Source organism: Bos grunniens, chromosome 20, assembly GCF_055505025.1.
Source record: "Bos grunniens cultivar Pamir isolate PY7600 chromosome 20, Bosgru_T2T1.0, whole genome shotgun sequence".
In the NCBI taxonomy this organism is placed as follows: Eukaryota; Metazoa; Chordata; class Mammalia; order Artiodactyla; family Bovidae; genus Bos; species Bos grunniens.
In genome coordinates, this window is record NC_141184.1 from 73,372,247 (window position 1) to 73,396,677 (window position 24,431).

General features: G+C 51.5%; 1 protein-coding gene across 12 annotated transcripts in view; it reads right to left on the reverse strand.

Annotated features, from left to right (window-relative positions):
• Nucleotides 1–5: 5 nt before the first annotated feature.
• The window catches only part of LOC147350805 (liprin-alpha-1-like), a 66,863-nt gene continuing 42,437 nt past the window's right edge, over nucleotides 6–24,431 (reverse strand). For 3 of the 12 annotated variants that reach the window (XM_086362281.1, XM_086362280.1, XM_086362279.1), the window contains exons 7-11: nucleotides 21,235–21,366; nucleotides 17,353–17,432; nucleotides 14,638–14,773; nucleotides 11,734–11,957; nucleotides 6,960–9,936 (exon numbers count right to left, since the gene is read on the reverse strand). In XM_086362281.1, the coding sequence (XP_086218407.1) occupies nucleotides 9,582–9,936; nucleotides 11,734–11,957; nucleotides 14,638–14,773; nucleotides 17,353–17,432; nucleotides 21,235–21,366 (927 nt within the window). In that variant the 3' untranslated portion in view covers nucleotides 6,960–9,581. Of the gene's footprint in view, nucleotides 1,624–2,949; nucleotides 3,123–3,953; nucleotides 4,106–4,738; nucleotides 4,820–6,959; nucleotides 9,937–11,733; nucleotides 11,958–14,559; nucleotides 14,774–17,352; nucleotides 17,433–21,234; nucleotides 21,367–24,431 lie in introns of those variants that run through there. The other 9 variants (XM_086362278.1, XM_086362277.1, XM_086362276.1 and 6 more) reach the window with 4 other exon arrangements.

The following is a 24,431-nucleotide window of genomic DNA, read 5'->3' on the forward strand; positions in this document are numbered from 1 at the left end:
CGTTCAGGTCACAGTGTGATATTTATTATGCAGCTAGTATCTTGGTAGACAGAAACAGCATGTTTCTTTACATGTGGGTTCCGCCTTTAATTTACTTGTACAATTCATTTTTATCATTCTATTTTCCTATTAATCTTTTGTGAACTTCCCGAATATGTGACAAAGTATGTACAGTCTACTTTTGAACTATTTTTATCACAGTATTATTTATTGCTTTCTTTCAATAAAGTACTGAAGCAAAATTTCCCAGGGCCAATAAAGAGTGCCGAGGGTAAGCTGTACTCTCACTGAGAACAGACCAGAGCTGGTAATGGGAGCCCGTGTCATCACACGGACATTCTGTTAAGAGAAACGGACGGATGCAATGGAAAGGCCAGAAGGCGGAAGCATAGGTGTCCCTAGAGGACGACCGACGCTGTGTTCATGCCCTTGGCTCCGGAGACAAGAAGCTCCATCACTTCAGCATCTGCGGGGACAGGGCCCCTCTGCTGCTGAGGTGTGGGCAGCGGGCTGAGGGTGGGAACAAAGTGCAGGTGTCGAGGCTCGCCATCGGTCACAGGTGGGGTGTCCGAGGGCAACCTTGACGGGGACCCAAATGATGCACCCTAGTCCAGCATCAGGTCCTCCCCCAGCATCAGACTCTAGTCCAGCATCAGAACCCAGTCCAGCGTCACGGCCCTAGGCCAGCATCAGGCCCTCCCCAACCCTCAAACCCTCCCCCCACCTCCGACCCTTCCCCAGTATCAGGCCCCCCACCTCCAGTATGAGGTGTGGCAGCCCTACTTGTCTGATACTCCTGAGCACACTCAGGCAGCCCCAGAGCAGCAGGACAATAGCTCTGGCAGGAGGTGCATCTTTAGGAATCACCTGCGGAGCAGCAGCAGCTGGGCTTTGTTTCAGGTCAAGGAGAGACAAAGAAAAGGCACTTGTGCAAGAGGCAGTGGAGGCTGTGGGCACGTTCCCCCAGCTCTGCTTCCTCCCCATAGGGGCTTTGCTCTCCTGCTCTCTCACAGGCCCCAGGGTGGTGTCCTTCCAGATTCACAGTCTCCTTGATATCTCAAGCCCAAGTCCTGAGTTGCGTCCCAGTCCGGTGTGGCAGAGGGCTGGCAACACCCAAGCTCGAGGGCTGAAAGGATTCCAGGGGACAGCCAGGCCCCAGCAAGTGGCAGGGCAGGGGATGAGGGTGGCTGTCCACAGAGGCCCCGGAGCAGCACTGGAAGGACAGCAGTGATGCCTTAGCTCACTTGGGGACGCTGCCCGGCCTGGCACTCAGAGATGTTACTGCCAGCAGCTCTGGGGATACAGGAAGCCTGGTGAGTGACACCACGCCACCCAGGCCGTGTGGTGGGCACTGCTGACCATGGCCTTGGTTTTCATTCTGGTTCCAGCTGTCCCTCCAAGGCTGACGGGCTCCTCTTCCGAACGGCACAGACATTTTCTTTCTGTGGGTGAACGCATCCCTTGTTTCTGTTGGCGCTGTTGTCGCTCATCGTGTGTTTTCCTCTTTACAACCTGTGCTTGCTGCTCTTCCAGTTTAACTTAGGAGCAGCCCTCATTTTCTGCATTTCTAGTTGTCAGCATTCACTGGGGCTTTCCAGGTGGCGCTAGGGGTCAAGATCCTGCCTGCCAATGCAATAGATAATGAGAGATGTGGGTTCGATCCCTGGGTTGAGAAGATGCCCTGGAAGAGAGCATGGCAACCCACTCCAGTCTTCTTGCCTGGAGAATCCCATGGACAGAGGAGCTAGTGGGCTACAGTTCCTGGGGTCGCAGAGTCAGACACAACTGAAACAGGTTAGCACACACTCAGGTTTTAGTTCAGTCACTCAGTTGTGTCCGACTCTTGTCACACCTTGGATTGCAGCACTCCAGGCTTTCCTGTCCTTCACTATCTCCTGGAGTTTGCTCCAACTCATGTCCATTGAATCATCATGCCATAGAGCCATCTCATTCCTGTTTCATCCACGAGAGAGGTGGCTGGAGCTCGGCAAAGTGTCTGGTCCCACTGGGTGGGTGTGAACCTGCCCTAACCGCTCCCTAACCACATGACTGTCACTGTGTCCTCCTCTGTAAATCGGGAGGGGGAAGCACCTGCTTGGTAAGGGGCACACACGGCATCTGGTACATAATCAATGCACCATCCATCTCAGCATTGTATTTACTACTAATAGGGATAGCATTTAATAATCTGCTCATTTTTCTGTCTTGTCACTTAACTGTGCTCCAGAACACATCTGCTTTACTTACCCCTGTAAATCCCACACCCAACACAAATGAGACTCAACAAATTTGTGGCTGAAGAGGCAGAAACATACGCTGTCCTCAAGGAGAGGAAGCTGAGTGATATGGGGGCCTGATGATAACCCTGTGTGATGAGGGGACCCCAGGAGGACCTGTGTGGCTGTGGGGTGGGGTGGGGGGCATGAGCAGAACCCCTGATGAGCTCCTGGGGATGGGGAAGGTGGCAGGAAGGAGGGCGGGCTGTTCCTTGTGGGGTGTCCACAGATTGTACCTCACCCCTCACTGAGGAGCACTTAGGCCGTTTCCAAACACATGTCACTGTTAGGACGAAACAATCATCACCCAGCTCCTACTCAATTTCGTAGATTATGTTTCTAGCACTGGAGTACAATCATCTGCTTTATTCATTCCATGCTCTGTTCATCCACCCATCCAGCCAGCCATCTGTTCATCCATCCACCACTCACTAATCAATCCATCCATCCACTCTTAATTAATCCATCCATCCTTAATTCATCCATCCATCCAACCATCCACTCATTAACTCAGCCGATCATCTCAGACCCATTGAGAAGACAGTTGCCTCCTCCACTCCTGCTCCCAGGAGGACCCCCAGCGTGATTGACAGGAGCCTCGTGGGGATGACAGGGGAGACACAGAAGGGAGATGCCTGCAGGCCCTCTTCCCTCTGAACGGTGAAGCACCCACCTGGTCCTAACGCCTCCTTGCTGGGGTGTTCAGGCCGGCCCTTTTCCTTCTTGCGAAACAAGCGGCTGATGGAGGACTTGATGCCCTTCTTCTTTGGGGCTTTGTGCAGCGAGCCCTGGCTGCTGGTGCTGCTGCTGGGGTTATTCCCGGGGCTGTCCTGAGAGCCTGTGGAGCTTCGGGGAGAGAAAACGACCTTTAACTGGCACCCTTGTGCAAACACACACTCCTCCACAAGAGCTACTGATAGAAACGGGCACCCAGCAACACCCGCGCCTCAACCTCGCAGCTGACAGTTGGAGTCTCCTTCACCAACCACACTCCACACGAGCAATGCAGGCCCCTGGCGTCAGACAACCGCACCGGGAAGCTGAGATTCTCTGCCTCGAGCTCTCCCGAGAGGAGGGCTTGACTCCAGGCCAGCTGGTGCAGAGGGCGCTCTGACCCTCCCTTAGGGTCGCTGCTCGGCAGGTGACGACGCTCCAGGAGAAGACGTGCTCCCCTGCTCTGGGTAGTTCCCCTCGCCTCCCACAGGGTAACCGTCCCCGGCCGTGGCAGGAGAGCGACGGTCACCGTGCAGGGCTGCTGGTCATGTGACCACACGTGCCCCCCATCGAGTGCTGCCTGGCTCAGGACGGGAGCTCAGCAAGTGGTGGTCTGAATGAGGACAGTGTCAGTCACAGGAGGGGACAGGGTCTCCTGAGAGGAGACCCCTGCAGAAAAGGGAGGGACCCTCAAGAGCGAACCTGAGAGGCACGGGGCCGTCACTGTCAGGAACGTGCCCTCTACCCAGAGCAGGAAGAAAGCTCCCACAGGAGTCAATCTGTAGAGATGGACATTTTCTAAAATCACTGAGGTCACTGAGCTCTTCTTCCCCAGCACCTGAAGTTCACCACTAAACACAGGCACCGAACTCAGTGGTATTCCTTTAAAATCATCCTTGCAACTCTTTCAAGACAAGAGGCGCAGGGCTCCTGAAACTGACGATGCACACACAGGTCACTTACTTGTGGGCGTCCCCGAGGTCCTCATGGGTGGCTGTGCGCAGCGCCCCCGTGCGCAGGCGGCCCAGCCGAAGGGACCGTGGCCAGGCGAGGGTCGAGGTTTCACATTTGATGGAGGTCTTGTCATCTCCTACCTCTTCCCGTATAGCTGGCAGCTGAGGGATTGAGGTAAGTGTCAAATTGGCTAACAATAGACTGTTCTGAAAAAGGCAATCACACAGGCTTTACATTATAACCAGAAACTTATTTGAAGATCTATTAGCTATGCTTTCCCCCACGTACAAAAAAAACCTTGTTATAGCTTAATGCCATCTTAAAGGACTGTCTTGTTCAAAAAAAGCGGGGCTATGGGGCAGCGAGAGCATCTGACTGAGTGCAGAGACCCCGGACGGGAGCCTCCCTGCAGCCGGCCTCGGCCCTCCCTGGAATCCAGCAACCAGATGGCCCTGCGGGGCAGGACAGCAGAGCGATGCTGGCACCGTGAATCCTGCACGGCATGAACTGCCCTGATGAAAGGACTGTGCTCATCGCCAGATGCTGCTCAGAAGCACCACAGCTAGAGTACAAAACCTCTCAGCAAAGCCGTCCAGACCTTTCTGTTTGAAGGAGAAAAAGACACAGCTTGTGCCACCATCCAAGATCATTTGTAGTGATGATGCAGGTTACTGGAACCCATGACAACAAGAGAAACACAGAAAAGGTACCTAACCCCTCCACGCAAACACCATGTGCCTGGATCGTATTTCTCGTTAACATACAGACTGGGGACTACCCACTGAAGTACTTACACGCAGTTCGAGTGTCATTCGCTCACAGTGGTTTCCATAAGGCACCCCCAGGTCTTCACTAAGAGATGATCTTGTATCACCCTACAGCGGTGGGAGGTTCAAAAGGGAGGAGACATATGGGTACCTATGGCTGATTCATGTTGAGGTTTGACAGAAAAGAAAATTCTGTAAAGCAATTATCTTTCAGTTAAAAAATAAACTAATTAAAAAAAAAAAAAAAGAAGAATAAGATGATCTCTCTTGGACTCCCAGCGTTTCCGCTGGTCCTGGGTGTGAGGAAAGGAAAGACAGTGTGGGAACAGATTAACCCTGCAGGGTCCAAACAGGTCTCACTGATACATTTCGGTGTGTGGTTAAACCAGGGGAGGTTTTAGGAAACATGCATGGCATGTATTGTTATAAACAATGAGTGCGTTGTTTTGACCAACTAACCTGTGCTTTTTTGGTGGGATTCTGTAAAGAATACTGATCCCGTGCAGCCCCACAGGAGCTTGGTGACAACAAAGTAACTTAGTGCAAAATACAGCTGAACTCATTTAAGAGCAGCTGGATAAACTGGGCTCCCTCCCCTGAGCTCTAACAAGAACCCTCAGACAACAGAAGGCTACAAAGGCTAGAAATTTTCCACATGGAACTGAACAGGGATCAATCTCAAATTCAAGTTAAAGTAAGCATTTATAAAAATCAGAAAACAGCAACGAACAGAGCAGGGAAGTGACACACCTGGGTTGACTATGGACTCAGTGGAGACAAACACCTGCCTCAGAGTCAGGGCCCAGGCCAGCCCCTTCCCCCGGGCCTCCTCCTGAGGAAGGCCTCTGGGTCTGCGCCTGGCTGCCCTCCCCCAGGATGGGAGCTGCCCCACTGGTGCCACATGTGGCTAGGAAGGGCAGTGCCTTGTCCTTGCTAAATAGGAGGGCAAAGCAGGCCACAGAGCAGGCGAGCGGCACACCCAGGTCACCAACCCCAGGGGGACGGCGCTACTCTGCTGTGCTCAGCAGAAGGGCTCCCATGCACTGAGCTGCCTGAACTGGAGCATGGCCACCCCAGTCCTGCGGGAAGGCCCAGGAGTGCTCGGTCAGTGTGCTGGGAGCAGGAGAGGGACAAGGAAGGCCAGCCCTTGGGGCACTGGACTCCAACAACAGGGGCTCATCCAAGTGACCCGAGGGGAGAGGCAGAGAGCTCCCTCCTGATGCTCCCTCCATCAGGGATGCCGTGATGGACACGAGAGCCTCTGGAGGAAAGCAGGCTGGACAGCACCATGGTTAAGTGTCCAGGCTCTGATCAGACCAGTCTGCACCACGCTGCTGGGTGTGAGAACCTGGGCAGGGTGCCCGGCCTCGCTAAACCTCAGTGTCTATGTCTGCTGAATGGGGATAGCAGCAGCCTGGACCTCACCTGGGGATGAGATGACAGACTTGGAAAGCACGTGCCGGGCACACAGAGTCTCCTGCACACTGCTACCCACCATCATTAAATTGGCTTCCCGCAAATCTAACATCTATGGCTCTGATTCAGTCATTTCTTACATGAAAACACTAAGCGGAAATTCCATGGTGGTCCAAAGGTTAAGACTTGGCACTTTCACTGCCGGGACACTGGTCTGATCCCTGCTTGGGGAACTAAGATCCCATAAGCTGTGCAGCATGGCCAAAAACATAAGTACAGAAATTTTTAAAAATAATAAATAATACTATGTCTATTATAAACAAACATGATCAGAAGGCAAACAAGTGGGAGAAAGGCAAACTGTTACAACTGGCCCAACGAATGACCTATTTCCAACAGAACCATCAGCACATTTTAAGTGGTGGGTGAGTTTCATTACTTCCATTAAAACATCAATTATTCACCAGGACATAACCACACAGTGTTCACTCACATTAAACGATAAGGACTCTTCAATACTTCACAGAGAAACAAAGGCCTGCTAAATTAGTAAACAGTTTACCTTTCGACGCTGCTTCCTTAAATCACTAGGCTGATAAATGCATGCAAAGAAATGAAGAGAAACCAGATTCATTGCGACTTTGAAGCTAAAATTTCAAGAATCCGTAGAGGCAAATACAGTAAAGCAAAAATGATGGCAAACATGTAAGTGACATGAAGATTTACAGAACATGTGACTGGAAACAGAACATTTTTTTTGACCACAGAAGTTAAATAAGCTATTCAAGATTTACTAGAGAAACACTATAAATTATTACTCAAGAAAATACCATTCTATTACAACATCATGATTTATTAAAGCATAGCATTCTGTACAACAAAGGGCCTTAACAGGTGTCTATTCTCAGCCAGATTTCTCTATAAGTTAGTTTCTCTTAATCAAAAACATGTTATATTTTAAATTAGTAATTTAACTGATGAGGAAGTTACCATAATATCTATTTTAACACTGAATAAATCTAACCACCTATTGGACATTAATGTAAAATCCTGACACAGAATTTGATTTAAAACTTCTCACAATAAATTCATTAAAGCAAGTTCCCTGTGAAAATATGTAAGAATGAAAGCTAGCATAATAGCAGGTGCAGTCTTTACATTTTATTAACCATAGAAGATACTTTTTTAACGAGTCTAATAGAGACATTAACTGTGCAAAAGCTGATGAGATTTACAGTCTTAAATACAAGCACCAAGACAGAAAGGATATTGTGTCAGTTCAGTTCAGTTCAGTTGCTCAGGCGTGTCTGACTCTTTGTGACCCCATGAATCGCAGCATGCCAGGACCCCCTGTCCATCACCAACTCTTGGAGTTCACCCAAACTCATGTCCATTGAGTTGGTGATGCCATCCAGCCATCCAGCCTCTCATCCTCTGTCGTCCCCTTCTCCTCCTTCCCCCAATTCCTCCCAGCATGAGAGTCTTTTCCAATGCGTCAACTCTTCACTTGAGGTGGCCAAAGTGCTGGAGTTTCAGCTTTAGCATCAGTCCTTCCAATGAACACCCAGGACCGATCTCCTTTAGAATGGACTGGTTGGACCTCCTTGCAGTCCAAGGGACTCACTCTCAAGAGTCTTCTCCAACACCACAGCTCAAAAGAATCAATTCTTTGATGCTCAGCTGTCTTCACAGTCCAACTTGCATATCCATACATGACAACTGGAAAAACCATAGCCTTGACTAGATGGACCTTTGGTGGCAAAGTAATGTCTCTGCTTTTGAATACGCTATCTATGTTGGTCATAACTTTGCTTCCAAGGAGTAAGCGCCTTTTAATTTCATGGCTGCAGTCACCATCTGCAGTGATTTTGGAGCCCCCAAAAATAAAGTCTGACACTGTTTCCCCATCTATTTCCTATGAAGTGATGGGACCAGATACCATGATCTTAGTTTTCTGAATGGTGAGCTTTAAGCCAACTTTTTCACTCTCCTCTTTCACTTTCATCAAGAGGCTTTCTAGTTCCTCTCATTTTCTGCCTTAAGGGTGATGTCATCTGCATATCTAAAAGTCCATTAATTCTACACTTAAGAGGATCATTTCTTCATGTAAGCACAATCACATTTATGAATTACACATGATATATAGTTTAGGATCCATCTACATATATTATGCTTATAACTGCATGCTGCTGCTGCTAAGTCCCTTCAGTCGTGTCCGACTCTGTGCGACCCCATGGACTGCAGCCTACCAGGTTCCTCTATCCATGGGATTTTCCAGGCAAGAGTACTGGAGTGGGTTGCCATTGCCTTCTCCTGTAACTGCACAGTGATACACCAATTCAACTTACTGCTATGGGGGAAAAACACCATTTAATGACACATGAAGACAAAGCACAAACCCGACTAAGGGGACACACGCTGTGGACCACAGCACGGCTATGACCAGAGGAAGTGAGGGGACGGGGGAGGGGAGATGGATGGGTAAACTACAGCCTCGGGGGCTGGGGGGGGATCTGGATTCATGATGACTAAGCAGACAACAGGATTAGAGAGGGAATCAAAACCAATGATGAAAGCAGACACACTGTCAGAGAACTCCAACAGCAAGGAAAACATACAGAACTGTTTTTTTCCAAATATTTGGAAAGAAATCAAGCATGAAACCACAGAGAAATCATCAAAGAATTTTAAATATCAACTAATTAGCCAATGATGCCAATTATAAAAACGGTGTCAAAAGACCACAAAATGGACTGGTTACCACTTCACAGGCCGCTAAAATGATTCACGGTTAATTTAATTATAAGCTGACTAACAATGCAGCTAACATGAAATGGGTGGTAACAGAAAAAAGAGACAATACAAGTCCAGTTACAAAGCAGAATGTTGTACACGTGATTTCATGGGGTAAACAGCAATACACTCACAACACCTAAGCTAAACACGCAAGAAAGCTGGAACATGTGCTTTAGAGCCACACACTCTGTCACCAAAGCCCTAGGTCGTCATCCCAGTTTTAGACTCAGAAAACTGAGGCAGCCCGACGTCTTCCCTGGGGCCCAGGGACCCTGGGGCCCTGGGGCCCTGGGCTTTTAACCTGGTTTCACACGCAGAGCTGGACTGAGCGCATGGCCAGGCCCATCAGCAAGCAGACCAGTGTAGATTCTTGGTTTTGTTCCCACCGCATGCCCTGCACCCTGCAGCCAGGCATCCCCAATGGAGAATGTGCTGTACGGCTTTCCCATGCCATGAGAGCTGCCTATGGCTACTTTCACGAAGCTGTCTGCTCCCTGAGAACAGAAACTTCCCTGCAGCTGCTGTGCCAAGCACAGGCCAGGCCCAACGTTACAGAGGCAGGCTCTGGCTGAGTTCATGATGACGTGCTAAGTAGTGGTCCAAATATCAAGACTAATTTGTTGCTGTGCCATTGTGGAATGATTAAAGACTAGGCGGTTTAAAAACTTTTAGACCTCTGAGCGTAGCAAATGTACCTGATTTTCTTCTGGGTATAAAGAGAAAAAACAAAAAACAAACAAAAAACAGCGTGCTGGGGGAGGGATGCGGCAGGGAGGAGGCAGACACATACCAGAGTCATGATGCCCAGCTGGTCTCCCTCCTGCGCCAGGCTGTGCCTCCTCCTTCTGGGCTTGGGCAGGGGTGGGCAGGAGCCAGCATGCAAGGAAGTGGGAAGCAGGTTGAGGGAGCTCACTGATTTAAAACGACGGAGGCTGCCTAAGCTCCCCCTGCCCTCCCTGCTCTCAGTCTCCTCGGCCCACTGCTCCGTGTTCTCCTTCTCTTCTTCGATCAACCTAAAATACAATAAAATACGTCACCTGCCTTTGTCAGCAGAGGAACCTGTCTGGACAATAAATTTGGGCTGGCATTCTGTGTCATGATTAGCAAATTCCAGAAACAGTTGCTCAATGAACATCTCAGCCAAAAGGTTCTACGTTTCCTCTTTTGAATATTCTCAAACTTAGAATAACTTAGCGTTGAGTCTTACAATCTGGCCCTGATCATTCACGCTTGATTTCACTTATTTACTCTAACATTCCGAAGGGGCCCTGGTGGCAACTCTCTTTCCTGTGAAGAGATACCTCAAGTTGACAACCCTTACTTCCCCTGCTCTCAGGGCAGAGATGCATGTCAGTGCCTCAAGTCTTTTCCACTGGGAATCAGGAACTCTGTATAATCAAAACAGCAATTCACAAACAAGCTGCAGTTTCTAAACACAAGTCTCCAGACCAGATGAAGTGCTGAGTTGATCTTTTTTTTTTTTTTTAAGGTTGTATATATACAAATGCATCACTTGATGAGGTTCTCCACCAGCTTTGTTGAGTTTCTGGATTCATGTCAATGTGCTGCATTAACCTAGAATTCACAGTTTCTGCTCTTCTCCCCTAATGTGTGGTGGATGTTTTTATATAGCAGTTTAAATACACGATTATGCAAATAAAATGACTTTCAAATTAAAATACAAGATTCTTACAGGAAGTAAACTCTCCAGCTTCACTTCTACTCATACATCTGGAAAGTTTTTCACTGTTGATAACAAGTTGATGGACAGAATTGACCATTTACATCAAGTCAACTTGTCGCATAAGGAAAAATCACTTTTACCTGACAACTTGCTGTAAAAATAAAAATATTAATATATAACCGTTCCATACTTCCTGCAGGGACGCGGAAAGACCATCTTTCTGAGCTCGTCTGTGCTCAAACACGGCCCACAAAGCTGTCTGTCTTGGCGTCAAATGGGCAGGCGACACCACCTGCATTTGCTGGTTGTCCTGTTCACCCCCTGCCTTTCCCCCGGAGCATCCCGCTCGGCCGACAGGAATGGGCACCTCAGCCTGGGCTGACCTGATGAGAACAGTCTGAGCAGGAGCTCTGCCTGGTCCTGTGCAGGGTCACCGGCCTGCGGCCACTCTGAACATGGACTCGGGACACGGGCATAGCTGTGCGGGTGTGGTACCAGGCAGGCCTCGGGGCCCCCAGCCACCTGGCTGCACCCAGACCCAAGGCCCCCCCCTCACCACGAGGCAGGCCTTTAGATTCTATCCTGTTTTGAAAATTGTTATAACTGCCAAGACGGTGTCTAAAGAAAACTTCTTAAATATACTGATGAGATGAGAAAAACTCAAACAAATGTCCTTGGACCACTGTCTTACAACAAGCCAATCTTCACACTGCATTAAGTTAAAAAGGAAAATGCAGATCTGAGTGGGAATTTGCCAAGCGCAAAACCCCAGCTTTCACCAGGTGGCTTCTCACCAGAACATGGGGGGCTCTGAGGGACACAGGAGGGTCCACGGGCCGCAGGGGACACCGCCTCGGTACCTCACTCACCTTGGGGCTCAGAGCTGAGGGGGGACACCCCACAATGCCCCCCGCCCCTGCCCCCACAGAGTGCTGACACCACACCACACCACAGACAGAATGCCCTGGCTGACCGAGCTCTGTAATCAAGGGCCATCTCAAAACTGAAAATTCTTGAAGCAGACCTGAGGTCAGGTTTCTTACTATGGAACACTCAGACGTCCCTAGGAGAAGACAGCTCCTCAGAGAAACCAAGTTTCTGGGGAGCTGAGTTCAGGATCACCCACCGGATCTCTTCGTTGATGGCGTCCAGCTGCTCCTGCATCATCACGGTCAGAGTCTTGGCATCAGCCCGCCTGCCGGGCGACAGCTGAGTGGCCGAGCTGAAGAGGGCGACCCTGTTGCCCTCATCATCAGACACGCCCTCGTCACTCTCAAACGCCTGGGCCACGTCGGCCAGCATGCTGGCTTGCTGCGTGCGCTCCCAGTCCTGCTCCTTTGGGGTCTGCACCTGGGCACGAGAGGACCATGTCTCATCAGCAACATTCAGGGCAGCTCAAGTCTATCAGGAACTGAACCCAATTTTACATGGAAGCCCTGACTCTGGATAAATGGGCCATGCTCATGAGACAGTGCCATCTCTTAAGCGAACAGGACTCAAGAAACAGGCAGGGGGAGAATCCAGTTCCTAGATGGCCTGGTGACACTCAGGTCTCAGCGTGGACGGCAGGCAATCCTATGAGGTTATTCACAAGGGTGGGCTGATGGAGTCAGAGACAGAAACTGAAAATTACAAAAATACATCCATGCCTCCATCAGCCAGGCTGGAGGAAAATAAGAAAAAAGAACCCTTCAGCTCGGCAGCCGCTGGGTCCCTATCAGCGGTCATCACTGGTACCAGTTCACCAGAGTGTGCCATCCTCGCAGGCTCCCAGTCCTCCGTTTCCCAGGCTGGTCTGAACACCCACAGAGAGGCGCAAGCAGGGGCAGCCAGGAGACGGGAGGGCCAGCCCCTCCACGGCTCTCCTCTCGGGACACAGGCCCTCGGGCTGTTCTGGGGGATGGCTCCTCACACTGCAAGGGTGGCTCTGTCATCAGAGACACATGGGATAGTGCCAGCGGGGCCCCGTGCCGCCCTCCCGCTCTCACACCTCACACCCTTCTCTCTGAAAATGTCCCCCCTGCCACACTGTCACCCAGGTCCTGCCTTCTTTCCCAGACAGGACCTCAAAGGAACTGAGGGGCAGCCTCGAGGTGCTGGCTTGCTGGCTCCCTGCCCCTGTGTCCAGTGCCCTAGCCTCCTGTCTTCATCACGACCCTGCCCCAGGGCCGGGCTACCCCATTTCCTGGCTCTGGGACCGCCTGCCATCATTCCTCCTCTGCTCCAGCGAACCAGCTGCCTATGGGTTCACCCCCATCAGCCCGGTCAGCATGTCCTCTCCCTTCTCTCGCCTTCCAATCGCACAAGGGGAACCAGCAGATTCCTTCTCCAGGGCTCCCTGCAGCGCCCACTGAGGGTCTCTGAAAGCTCCTTGGGAGTGGCCTCTATGGTCCCCCTCCCCGCCAGGTCTCCACTTCTCTGCCAGCAGGCGGTGAGCCCCGCCTTGCAGGGCAATTCCCCGGGGGCTCGAGGAACCCGTGTTACCAAGCCCCTTCCCTTCCTTGCCCTCCCCCACGCCACCCCCCGCCCCCAGCATGTCTCTCCCTGGGCTCCAGGCCTTGCCCTCCCTGCGGTTATTCCTCAGTCCCTTGCGCCCCTTCTCAACCTTGGAATGCAGGATGCCCCACAGCCCTACCCTTGCACCCCATCTCTCTCCACCGGCACCCACCTGTTGACTTTACTGTTCTCGTGCCTTTAAATGCCATCTGTATGCCCATGACCCGAAGTCCACCCTGAGCTGAATGAGTTCTCTCCCGGATGCAGGCTGCAACACTCAGCTGTTCTCCTGACACGGCACCGGGACACCCAATGGGCTCGTCCACCTCAACAGGGCTGAGGCCCGGCTCTTAGCTCCCCGCCCCAGCCGCCCTCCTCACCTCAGGAAACAGGCTCTGGCCTCGAGCTGCTCAGGCCTGAGCCCAGGCTCCTCCCTGATGTGGCCTGCTCTCTCCCTTGTCCCCGCTGGTTGACATGACCCTTTTTCTATCTCCTAGTGGCTACTTCTCTTCCTGCCTCTGGGTCTCTGGTTCAAGGTCACCCTCCTGGTGTCACCTCACTGGCCACCCTGTTTACACACGATCATCCCCTCCTCCTTGGACAACTCAGGCACTCTGGTCTCCTTTCCCTGCTCATTACTGTTCAACAGGCTGCGCGGGTTTAAAAAGGGGTCCACAAATTCTTCCATCCTCCTTCCTTCAAGAGGCAGAAGGGGCAACTCCTGCTCAGCCCCTGAGCGAGGCAGGACTTCGCAGCTCACTCTCGCAAACAGAAGTGAAGGTGTGCGGCCTTGAGACCAGGGCGTGAAAGGCCCCGGGCTAAACCCCGCACTCTCGCTCTCAGAGGGTGTTCCGAGGAACGCCAGGCCATGGGAAAGCCACACGGCAGGGACCTCGGCCTGTCCCCAGCAGCCAGGTGAGTCTGAAAGCCTGCCATCCAGCCCTGGGGGGCCTTCCCTTGCCCTCAGGAGGCCCTGAACCAGGCCTGCCTGCTAGAATGCACAGGCACTGGGGACTGTGAGCTGCTCCCTGGGAAGTCACTAAGCTTTGCAATGATTTGTTACGTAGCAGTGGATAAAGGACACACACGGTTTTTAATTCACTGCTCAGTCCTACTTCTGACCATGTCTGGCCCAAACTAACTGCTCACTGAATGTGGAAGCTCAAAACACAGACATGTATGAACAAATACACGGCATGAATGAGGCGAAAAGATAAAGGCACTTAAACTCCCAATGAGAATTCTTCTCACTATAAGCTGATGGATATGTGTATCCATTTACTCGTAGGACGATTTCAAAACTGTGCTAATTAGTACCATGCTGGGCCTCACAGTAGGCCACAAATAATCAAAATTGGTTAAGGAAAAAAAGCATGCCTTCAAAGTAAACTCTTAGCCAGAAAAAGGAAAATGGGAAGACGTAAAGCAATCTATCAGCGCTTTGTTCCAAACCCACCTCAGGACCACGGTGTGAGGGGGCAGGTGCCTCACAAGGTGCCCACCAGGAATGGGAAGGGGGCGGCGGGGTCCTTGCCTTGGATGGCTCATCGTGCAGCGCTGCCATCCGGCCTTTCTGGGGGCACCGCAGCACCGCCCCGTTGCCCAAGGAGTCTGCCGGCCGGTCCGCCACAGGGAACCTGAGGTCCGGGGCGCTGCCCAAGTGGGGTCGGCTGAAACACACGGGGAAGAAGAGTGCTGTTAGAAGAAAAGAGACCTCACTCTGTCAGACGAGCCAGAGCCTGTCCATTTGGAAGATCGGCAATTTCACGGCAAAAGGGCCCCCGGGAGGGCACTGCCCTCCTGGCTCCAATAGCAACCGGCCGCCCGCTGCTCTGCAGACACTCAGGGCTCATCCCCAGCAGGTGGAAAACTCCCGTATGTGGGGAAGGCAGTGCTGACGCGAGGGTGTGGAGCTGACTAGGACAGGATCGGCTGTCTGGGGTTGGGGCATCCAGGGTCCCCCTGGAGCCTGCTCTCAGGTCCCAGGGCAGGGCGTGCACCTGCTCTGCTTTCCCCTTGGCACCCCACCTCCCCTTTGGCCCACACCTGCTCTGACCTCCCTCTCCCACAGGAAGTCTGTGGATCAGAATCACCGGTCTGCCTGGAACACTGTCTGCACCGCTCTCAGTGTTTTTAAAGGCGCCTCAGACAACCCGCAGCAGAAAAGCCTCGGACCCACAGCTCGGAGCTGAGCACCACTGGTGTCTCCCATTAAAGCAGAGGTGAGCGTGTCACCAGATTCTGGGCTGAACAAGGCCCAGCACAGATGCTCAGGCCCTGAGCACTAAGGCCTGGGCCTGCAGGTGCCAGGAGCTCACTCAGCAGGGGCCTGCTGGGAGGCAGGGCAGCCCCGCCTTGACTGTGAGCCGCCTGCACTGCAGGACCACCCAGGCTCTGCTCAGTCTTGTCTCTGAGATGAGGGTGGTGCCTTCATGTGCAAGATTCCCTAAACCCAGGAGACAGGGCCTTCCTCCGAGGACAGGACACCCCATACGTCTGCAGAGTGGCCAGGGCCAACCACCAGCTCAGCCTGCTCAGGGTCACACGCTGCTCTGCTCGACGGATTTGCGAACACTGTGCTGCACAGGAGATGGAAGTCTGGAATCTCCCGGAGCCACACCTGTCTTCCCTCCCACCTCCCCTCCCTCCTGACAGAACTGTTCCCTTCTCTGCTCCACTTCCACCCAACCGCCTGGGGCTAGAGCACACTTGGGAACTGAGTGGGGGGTACGACACAGTCCCGCTGTGGACTAGGGAACCCTCGAGGGTCCTCTGAGGGCCACAGAGGCCTCCAGGTTGGGTCGACCCCCAACCATCACCTCCCAGTCCCCTCGCAGGGTGCAGCCTCCATCTCTCTCCCCCTTCTCACCCGAAGCTCTTTCCTCCGGGAGAAGGTCTCAGAGACAAGGTGACCAATTCCTCTGGGAGGTCCCACCAAATTCGCCGTGCCTGCCCTGCCTGTGAGCCAGTTTTCAGTCCCCACTCCCTCCCTCCTGAGGCAGCACAGTGCCCCCCATCCAGCCCACACTGCCCACAAGCCCCACTCTGAGGCCCCACCTGTGCTGCTAAGTCACTGCTGTGACCCCTCCAGAGCTGCCTCCTGGAGACACCCCTCCCTCGCACCAGCCGCTGTGGCCCACTGTCTTCAGAGCACAGCGGCTCCTCCTGCCCCGCGGCTGCTTCCTCTTCTCGTCTCTCATTCTCACTGACACACACGGGACTGGTGACCAGGCCCCAGGCTTCTCCATCTGAAGCCCCCAATTGTGTCAGGCCTTGGTTCCTGGCACCAGGTCCCTCCTCGTTACCCAAAAACCCCCAAGAGGAGGAGGCCGTGTCCACCTCCTCTTCCTCCACTGTCTACGCAGTCCTCCTCACACTCACCTCGTCCACCCCGGGAGCAGGGGTTCCCCACCTCTGACAGCCCCAGCCCCTCACCCTGGAGGAGCTCTGCCACCAAGTCCGGCCACATCCCCTCCTGTTCTACAGGGCATGTGCTCTCCTGGAACTCCACCCGCCGTGGTTTCAGACACAGGACCAGTTTCTGGCTCTGCCTTTGTTTCAAACGACATCTCCTTTTCTCTAGAAGAAGGCTGGGTGGGGGCTCTGGACTGCGAGGATCCCCTAAGCACACAAACACAGAAATATGCGTATGGGCTCCAAACTGTCTCCTAAGTCAGGATTCAAGCAGTAGTCCATTTCCTACAGATGAATGAATGTCACCAGTAAGCACTTAATAACCTTTGCTAAAGTTTATCTCTCATTTGTGACCATTTTCCGTGAAGAAGCCAAAGAAACATTTAAATACTTAATAAGAATTACCACCCCTATAACAACGAGGAAGAAAAAATCAGGATGCTCAGTAATCTGCTCTCCTCATTCACAAGCCAGGTGATTCCTCCCACCGCAGTCAGAAGACTACAGGTCATTAACCTTCTGCGACTCTTCAGAAACATCAGGGTCACAGTCTGTCAGGCCCCTCAGATGAATACGCCCAAATATCAACTGGTCGGCCCCCTACTTCCAAACCTCTGCCTGTGGTTTTGAGTGTTGTCAATCCTGTGACGACCACTCCGTGGTACCAAGTTTGACCCTAAGGAATGATGCTTGTCTCTTCCCTCTCACTGGCCACGAAGCTACAGGCTCCTTGAGGTGCGACCATGAGCAACACCCAGTCATACTGTCCACACACCAGACAGGCCCTTGTCACACTCGACAGCGCTGAGGGGAGCTGCCCGGGGGAGCAGCCTACCTGTGGTGGAAGGGAGCCCCTCGCAGTCTCGTCTGGTCCACTTCGGCTCTCAGGGTTTCCAGGTTTAGAATCAGCTGGTCCTACGAAACAGCAAATGACACAGCCTGCACCACTTGCTTTCTGGATGTAAAGTGACTTGCACCAAAATGTGCAGAACAGGTTACATCAGTAGGTATCAACTCCCAACATTGTAATTCTGAGAAAATGTTCTCTAAGAGTCCCTAGCAAATAGAAACACTCAGAACAATATTAACCCTTATAAACCATAATGAAGAGGAAGTTCCATCTCAGGTGTAGAAAAGGTTTCTCTGGAGGAAACATGGCAAGCCATTAACAACGATGAAGTCTGTAGAGAGAAGCTGGACTTCAGGTGGGGGTTTCGGGTCAGGGGGACACGACTCACTCTATTGCCCTCCCTCCTCTCACTGCTTTAAACTGTCTCCATGGAGCTCACCTGCATTCCTCACATTCATTCCTCTACAGCCCACTTCACTTGCTCATGGGGTAAAACAAGTCAAACGGGCCAGGTTTCCGAGTCACTCAACTCAACCTGGAAGTTCTGTGCTGTCAGCCACGGCAGTCACTCGCCTCGTGCAGCCCCTGAGCACGTGAGACAGGCTGGTGCAAAGCCCGATGTGGAAATCACACAGAGGATTTCAAGACTCGTGGTGAAAGAAGGACGTTGAGTAGCCCGTTGGTTTTTAGGAAATTTTAGATTGTGTAGGTGGCTCGTATTATCTTTCTGACGCACAGCACAGTCCACGTGAAGGGCTCACGCTTTGTCTGAGCTTTTGGGTGATCCCTGAAAGGACTACTCAGAATTCTGAACCACACACAACAGCCACACACTCTAAATCCATCTATAATGCAAACACATTCAGTGTTCAAAACCAGAAGTGCTATACGTGTTATAGCAGTGGATTAGCCATAAGGAAAATGGAACTCGACTTCTGCTAAGCATCTGCTCAAACTCATGTCCACTGAGTTGGTGATGCCGTCCAACCATCTCATCCTCTGTCATCCACTCTCTTCCTGACTTCAATCTTTCCCAGCATCAGGGTCTTTTCCAATATGAAAATTCATATTAAAAAACTGGAAATAATTACCTCAAGCAATTTTTAAATGCAATAACAAAGTTGCCAAGTCTGTGTTTTGTAAGATGAGCATCAATTTCAAGGTTTAAAAAGCTGTTTTAGGACCTACTGTATTAAAAAAAAAAATGGAGAGAAGACAAAAGAATGATCTATTTGAGATTGGCTCTGTATGAGAAATTGCTGAGACTAATTGACGGGACGGGTCATGGGTATTTATTATACTACTCCATCCACTTTTGTGCATGTTTGCAATTCTCCATCGTAATACATTTAAAAAGTTTATTTTCTGTCAAAGCAGAGTCTTCTCCAGCAACACAATTCGAAAGCATCAATTCTTCAGTGCTCAGCCTTCTTTATGGTCCAACTCTCACACCCATACGTTACTACCGGAAAAACCATAGTTTTGAGCATATGGTTTGTCATATATGATTTGAGTATATGGTTTGTCGGCAAAGTGATGTCTCTTACTTTTCAATATGCTGTCTATGTTTGTCATAGCTTTCCAAGGAGCAAGCATTTTTTAATCTCATGGCTGCAGTCACTGTCTGCAGTGATTTTTGAGCCCAAGGAAACAAAACCTGTCACAGCTTCCACAATAAGGCATCGGCATTCAAAGATTTTTAAAGCAAAACAAAAGTTGACTTTGAATTGGCTTAGTCTAGTCATAAACAGCATCTCGATCTCAACAGCCTCTGAGCAGCAGTTATGAAAGTAAGAAGTGCACCCCTGATCGGCAGATATTGAGCTCTCTGCCTAAGTGGGGAGGGCGCCTCACCGCGGGTCTCACGATGGGAGTCAGAACCACTGCTCCCTGGAAGTTCGCCTGTGAGGCTCTGCAGTCCAGGCCCAAAAACAGAGGTATGGTGGGGACAGTACTGACACGTGAGGCTGGACCCGGGATCCCCACTCCATTTCCTGGATGGTCTGTATTGCCGTGTGGCCAACCTTTCCAGGAAACCTCTCTCAGGACTCGGTGATGTGAGCCTCCACCATCACCCTTTCCTGATGCGCCTTCTGTTGCAGGGCAACTGCGGTTCTCCTGTCTAGAGGCAGCCATCCTACACACACACCATGTCTGGACCAGCGGTTTGGCATGTGGGACTCCAGCGCCACGTCCGAGGCAAGCAGGCTCCACACCTGGGTGCCATGCCTTCCGTTTCATGGGCCCCAGGCTGGCACCCCTAGGTTTGTCTGAGGGGCAGTTGGGAGGTCCACCTGTATCCCAAGCAGCTCCACGGACTGGCTGGTCAGAGCAACAAGCAGCCTCTTTGAATGTGGGGAAGCCCTGGCTCCTACCCACTGCCTATGGGCGACCACCTCTGGCCCTGCTCCCAAGGAGGTGGGTGCCCGGATCAGCAGATGGGGCCACACAGGCACACACTCGATGCCAGAGATGGGAGTGGTGGAGAAAGGCAGTGCTGGCCCCCGCCCAAGCCACGTCTCCTGCCCAGACGCCGCCTCCCTGTCAGCACAGGCACCCGCTGCAGCTCCTTGTTCTTTGCCTCCAGTTGGGCCTCCATCTGGCGCAGCCTATCCTCAATGCTGCTGTGTCTCTCTCTCCTGCCTGTCGGCCAAGAACAGCGTCAGCTCCGCTCACAACAACCCTGTCCTGACAGCACGCGGGCTGTGATCGCAGGGGCGGCAAGCGGGCCATGCTCTGTGTGAACCACGGGCCCTGGGTTCGCCAGGAGCACTCCCGCATGCCTGCTCACACAGCCTGCGCGGCTTCGTGTGTGACACATGGCTCACGGAGGATGCTGGTGACCAGCTCGTGAGAGGAGACGTGCTCCCCGTGCCCCAGGCCCCACACCCACGGCCGCTGCGCTCCCTCCTCGGACTGCCTGTGGCGAGCCCGCGTGAGCAGCAGACAGCGGCAAACGCGAGGCACACGTTCTACCTTCCTAAGCTGGGAAGGAAGTTCGAACCGTTTAGCCTCCTGAGTGGTAGAGCTTCCGGAAGACAAAAGGTCGGACTACAAGGCCGACTGGGGATGGACAGCAGAGATGCCAGGGGAGAGGAGAAACCAAGCCTGGAGAGGAAGATCACAGGCAGAAGGGTGCCCCCTGGCGGCTGTTAGTGACCCTGCTCTGGGAGGGTCTGTGAGCACCGGACACCGGCGGCCTCCCACGACGTGATGGCCCCTCGGGCACTCACTGAGCTCCTGGCAAGGCTTCCGACAGCCGTGTCAGCACAGACCCGGCCCGACTCTCTATGTTCAGCCAGTGCACACCGGCAGCGCAGGGCAACACCTTTCCCATCAGAAGGACAGGGTGGGCTGGCTGGCTGGCAATGGGGTCGGTGCCCCCAGCAGCGCCACATCCCAAGGACATGGCCTCTCACCCGCGGGCTCCTGGGGACGGCGAGTGGGGAGTGGGGCCTCGGGTCTGCACATGCCCTGCTGGGACTTCTTTAACAAGTGTATGGATAAAACTTAAAACTGTGTTCATTACAGAGCTATTTTGGCCATCTCTTAAACGAGAATGGGATTTTTCTAGGTCTCTATCCTGCTAGGCTTTGAGTGGCTGACTGAACTCTGAGCAGCAGTGACTCGGAGCTGAAGCGTCCTAGGGACACACAGAACTCGGGACAAAACTGGAGGGAAATTAATGTAGGGATGACGCAGAAGTGGGGCGTGCCTGACACTCAGGGAGCGCTCCCATCTCAGACGGGCAGCACGACCCCCATGTCTGCGCTCCTGTGTGGACTGAGCAGCACGGGCAGGGGCGCGGTAGGAGAGCAGGGGAACAGGCCCTCCCTGTGCCCGCCCCCCAGGGACCCAGAGCAGCACCTTGGAGAGCGAGGCCACCCTCTGCGCCTGCTCCGCCTCCACCTCGGGCAGCGTCTCTGCCCTCCGCAGTCTCTGCTGCAGCTTCTCTACCAGCTCCAGGCGCTCCTGCAACTGGCGGTTCTTATCCTCTGTCTACAAAGGGAGAGCACAGGATCAACACAGGCCGAGAGGTGTAGCCACTGTCGCTTTAAGTAAGCTGAGACAAAACCTAAATGCACGTGTCTAGTGGATTCATTCTGTTTCGGAAGCTCCCTCAGGGTATATTTTCTCTCAGTGTTCCTGGGCTTGGTCTCAGTGAGCAGAACACCTCCTGCCAGAGTATTTGCTTTTCCTAAACATTCCCCAAGGACATCTTAAAAAAAGAAAAAAAAGTTCTTCTATATTAAAGAAGATCTGTAGAATCTTATTCATTCTTATTGACAAGTTAAGGGAAGAAGGGTTCACTACAGACCCTTCTTAAAATATCACCAGAATCATCATTTAGAGGGAACCCTACCGACCGCAGATGGCTACGGGCGTGTAAGCCAAAATATGGCTTTCATCTCCTCTGAAATACAGACCTGATAAGAGCATGCCTGGTGAAATGCCAGTCAACTAGTATTTGTAAATGCACGATTATTCTTTTAACAGATCTTCTTACTCTGAAAAACTTTCAATGTAGAACATTTAGACAGATTCTTTTTTAAAAAAGAAAAAAATTAAACTATCTATAAGCTCAGGTTCCTGAGAGGTTAGCGTTTGTTTCTAAGCAGCTTTCTTACTTTTTCTGTGTGCGTATTCCTCTATGTACGTACACAAACAATATGCTATGCTTTAAAACCCGCAGAAAACAATAGCATATGGTACATAGTATTTTCTGATCTGCCTTTTACAGCCATTATTTTGTATATCGTGATGCTTTTAATTAGCATTCCCCATCATACTTTTCAATGGCTTTCTAGTATTTTATTTTTGGGGTGGGGACAATGATACACTTTGGCACACACCAGACTGACTCACTTTGTTTTGGAGAAGCCAGATTTGGTTTTCCTGGTTAAGTCCTGATTATCTGAGACCACTCGGGAACAGGAGCGAGTAAGGCTCACCACACCACAGGAAGTACAAACCCTAATCAGACCGGAGCTCTAACCCTGCCTTTTGTCACAGTGACCCCAGTTCCCAACAGGCAGCCAGCTGCCGTGAAGTTCCCTGCTGCTCTCTACTCTTTCGGTAACAACTCTAACAAGCCAACAGATTCACCTTCAAGTAAAACAAAAGAGTCAGGAATGGAATTCCACAAAATGGTTAAACCAAGTCCCAAATAATTCAAACCTGTAAGTTGCAGTCACCCGCAATTTTTTAAAAATGTATTTCCTTCCAGTACAGCTGATTTACCATGATGTACATCCACACTTTTGAACACAGTATTTTAGGGTCATAAGAACTTTACACTGGGACTTGATTTCCAATGTGGGAGTCACATGAAAAGATCTTTACCTTCCTTCCTCAGTAATTCACTACTATAAAAGTCAGACATGGTTCATAAAAGCCATTACCTGTCGATGCCTAGAATCCTTATTTGCAATTTCATTTTCAAGTTTATTACTGATGTCGTCCTAAGTTTCAAATCAAACATAAAGTTAACGTCCTCAGAATAAAAGTCCTAGACACGGCAGTTTTCTCGGACGTGAGCAAAAATGCGCCTATCCCAAAGGTCACGATTGGCACCCATCTGTCTTAACGTTCTGTCCAGCCACTTGGTTTACCAAGCTTCTTTTCTACATCATAAACCCAAGCAGCAAACGAAAAGTATACTAAACTACCCTGTTATTGCAAGAATTCCAGGAGGGAAGGTATCTGGCATGAAGTCAGGACCTCTGTCTGCTACACCATACAGGCGGGCTTGACCCAGAACAAGGAGGGACCTTCAACAGATCCAACGGGGAGCTCTGAGGCTCGTTTCCTCGAGTGAAAGTTGGAAAAGTCTCATGCAATTTCCTCAGAATTAAAGTAGAATATTAACGAGTGGAAACAGAAGTCAAATTGTACACAACTGGGAGCAGCCTTCTCAAGCCTAGTTCTTCAAAAGCAGAGTTACACCACATGGATGAAACGCTCAAACCAGGACCAGAACTTGCTGCTGGTGCAACTCCTGTCTGCCAATTCAAAATCCACTTCAGGTCCCTCCCTGGTCACTAAGTAACCAATGTGGGCAAAGTCCTAACTTTAAAAGTGAAAGGTCTTGAAAATGCGTTTTCTAGAATTCTATACGTATTAAACTCTGCCACCTAATCTCCTGTTGCCAAAGAGTAGTGTGAATAGCTTATGCAAACCTGTGCAAATATTTCTGTTTTGAGTTCTCACACAGAATTACTCACACCAAGCTACTAAACAAGTACACCTGCTGTACCACATGTTGGAGGGGTTCTCTCTGAGACGGTCTCACGGGGGAGGGGTGGGCCGGGTGGGTACTGTCTGTCTGTGCACAGAGGAGAGGCGAGGCTCACAGGAAGAGGCCTGAGTCCCCAGCACTCTCTGTTTTCACAGTGACCGCTAGGGAGTTTCTCATAAATCAGGACACCCGCAGACATGACCGCCAGAGACATCACGATTCCACATGGTTACACAGCTCGGGCCTGAGGATCTGAGGGTGAGCAAACACCACTCGACTTGTCTGACCGCCGGTATCACTGTCACACATCCCTTCAAGGAGCGGAACCTCAGAAAACTCGAGAAGATGGCCAGGCAAGCTGCCTCAGCAGAGCCCACACAGCATGCTCCCATCTCTCCGAGAGAACAGGCTCCACAGGTGTCACCAGACTCGCCTGAGTGAATCAGAAGCAAATTTCAGCATCATCAGGAACACATTCGACAGGCAGTTGCGGGGGGCGGGGGGCGGGGATGACCGGGAGACTCGGGTTGACATATATACAGCACTGATACTACACATAAAGTCAACGAGTGAGGACCTAGTGTACAGCACAGGGAAGTCCGCTCAGTGCTCTGTGGTGAAGCAAATGGGCAGGAAATCTAAAAGAGAGACAGACACGTAAATAGATAGATAGATAGATGACTGATTCACTTTGCTGTACAGCAGAAATTGACAGAGCAGTGTAAAGCAACTATACGCCAATAAATGAATGAATGGATGAATGAATTTTGAAAAAAGGAACACAGTGGGCCCCCTAGAACTTGTGGAAATGAGGAGTCCACACCCA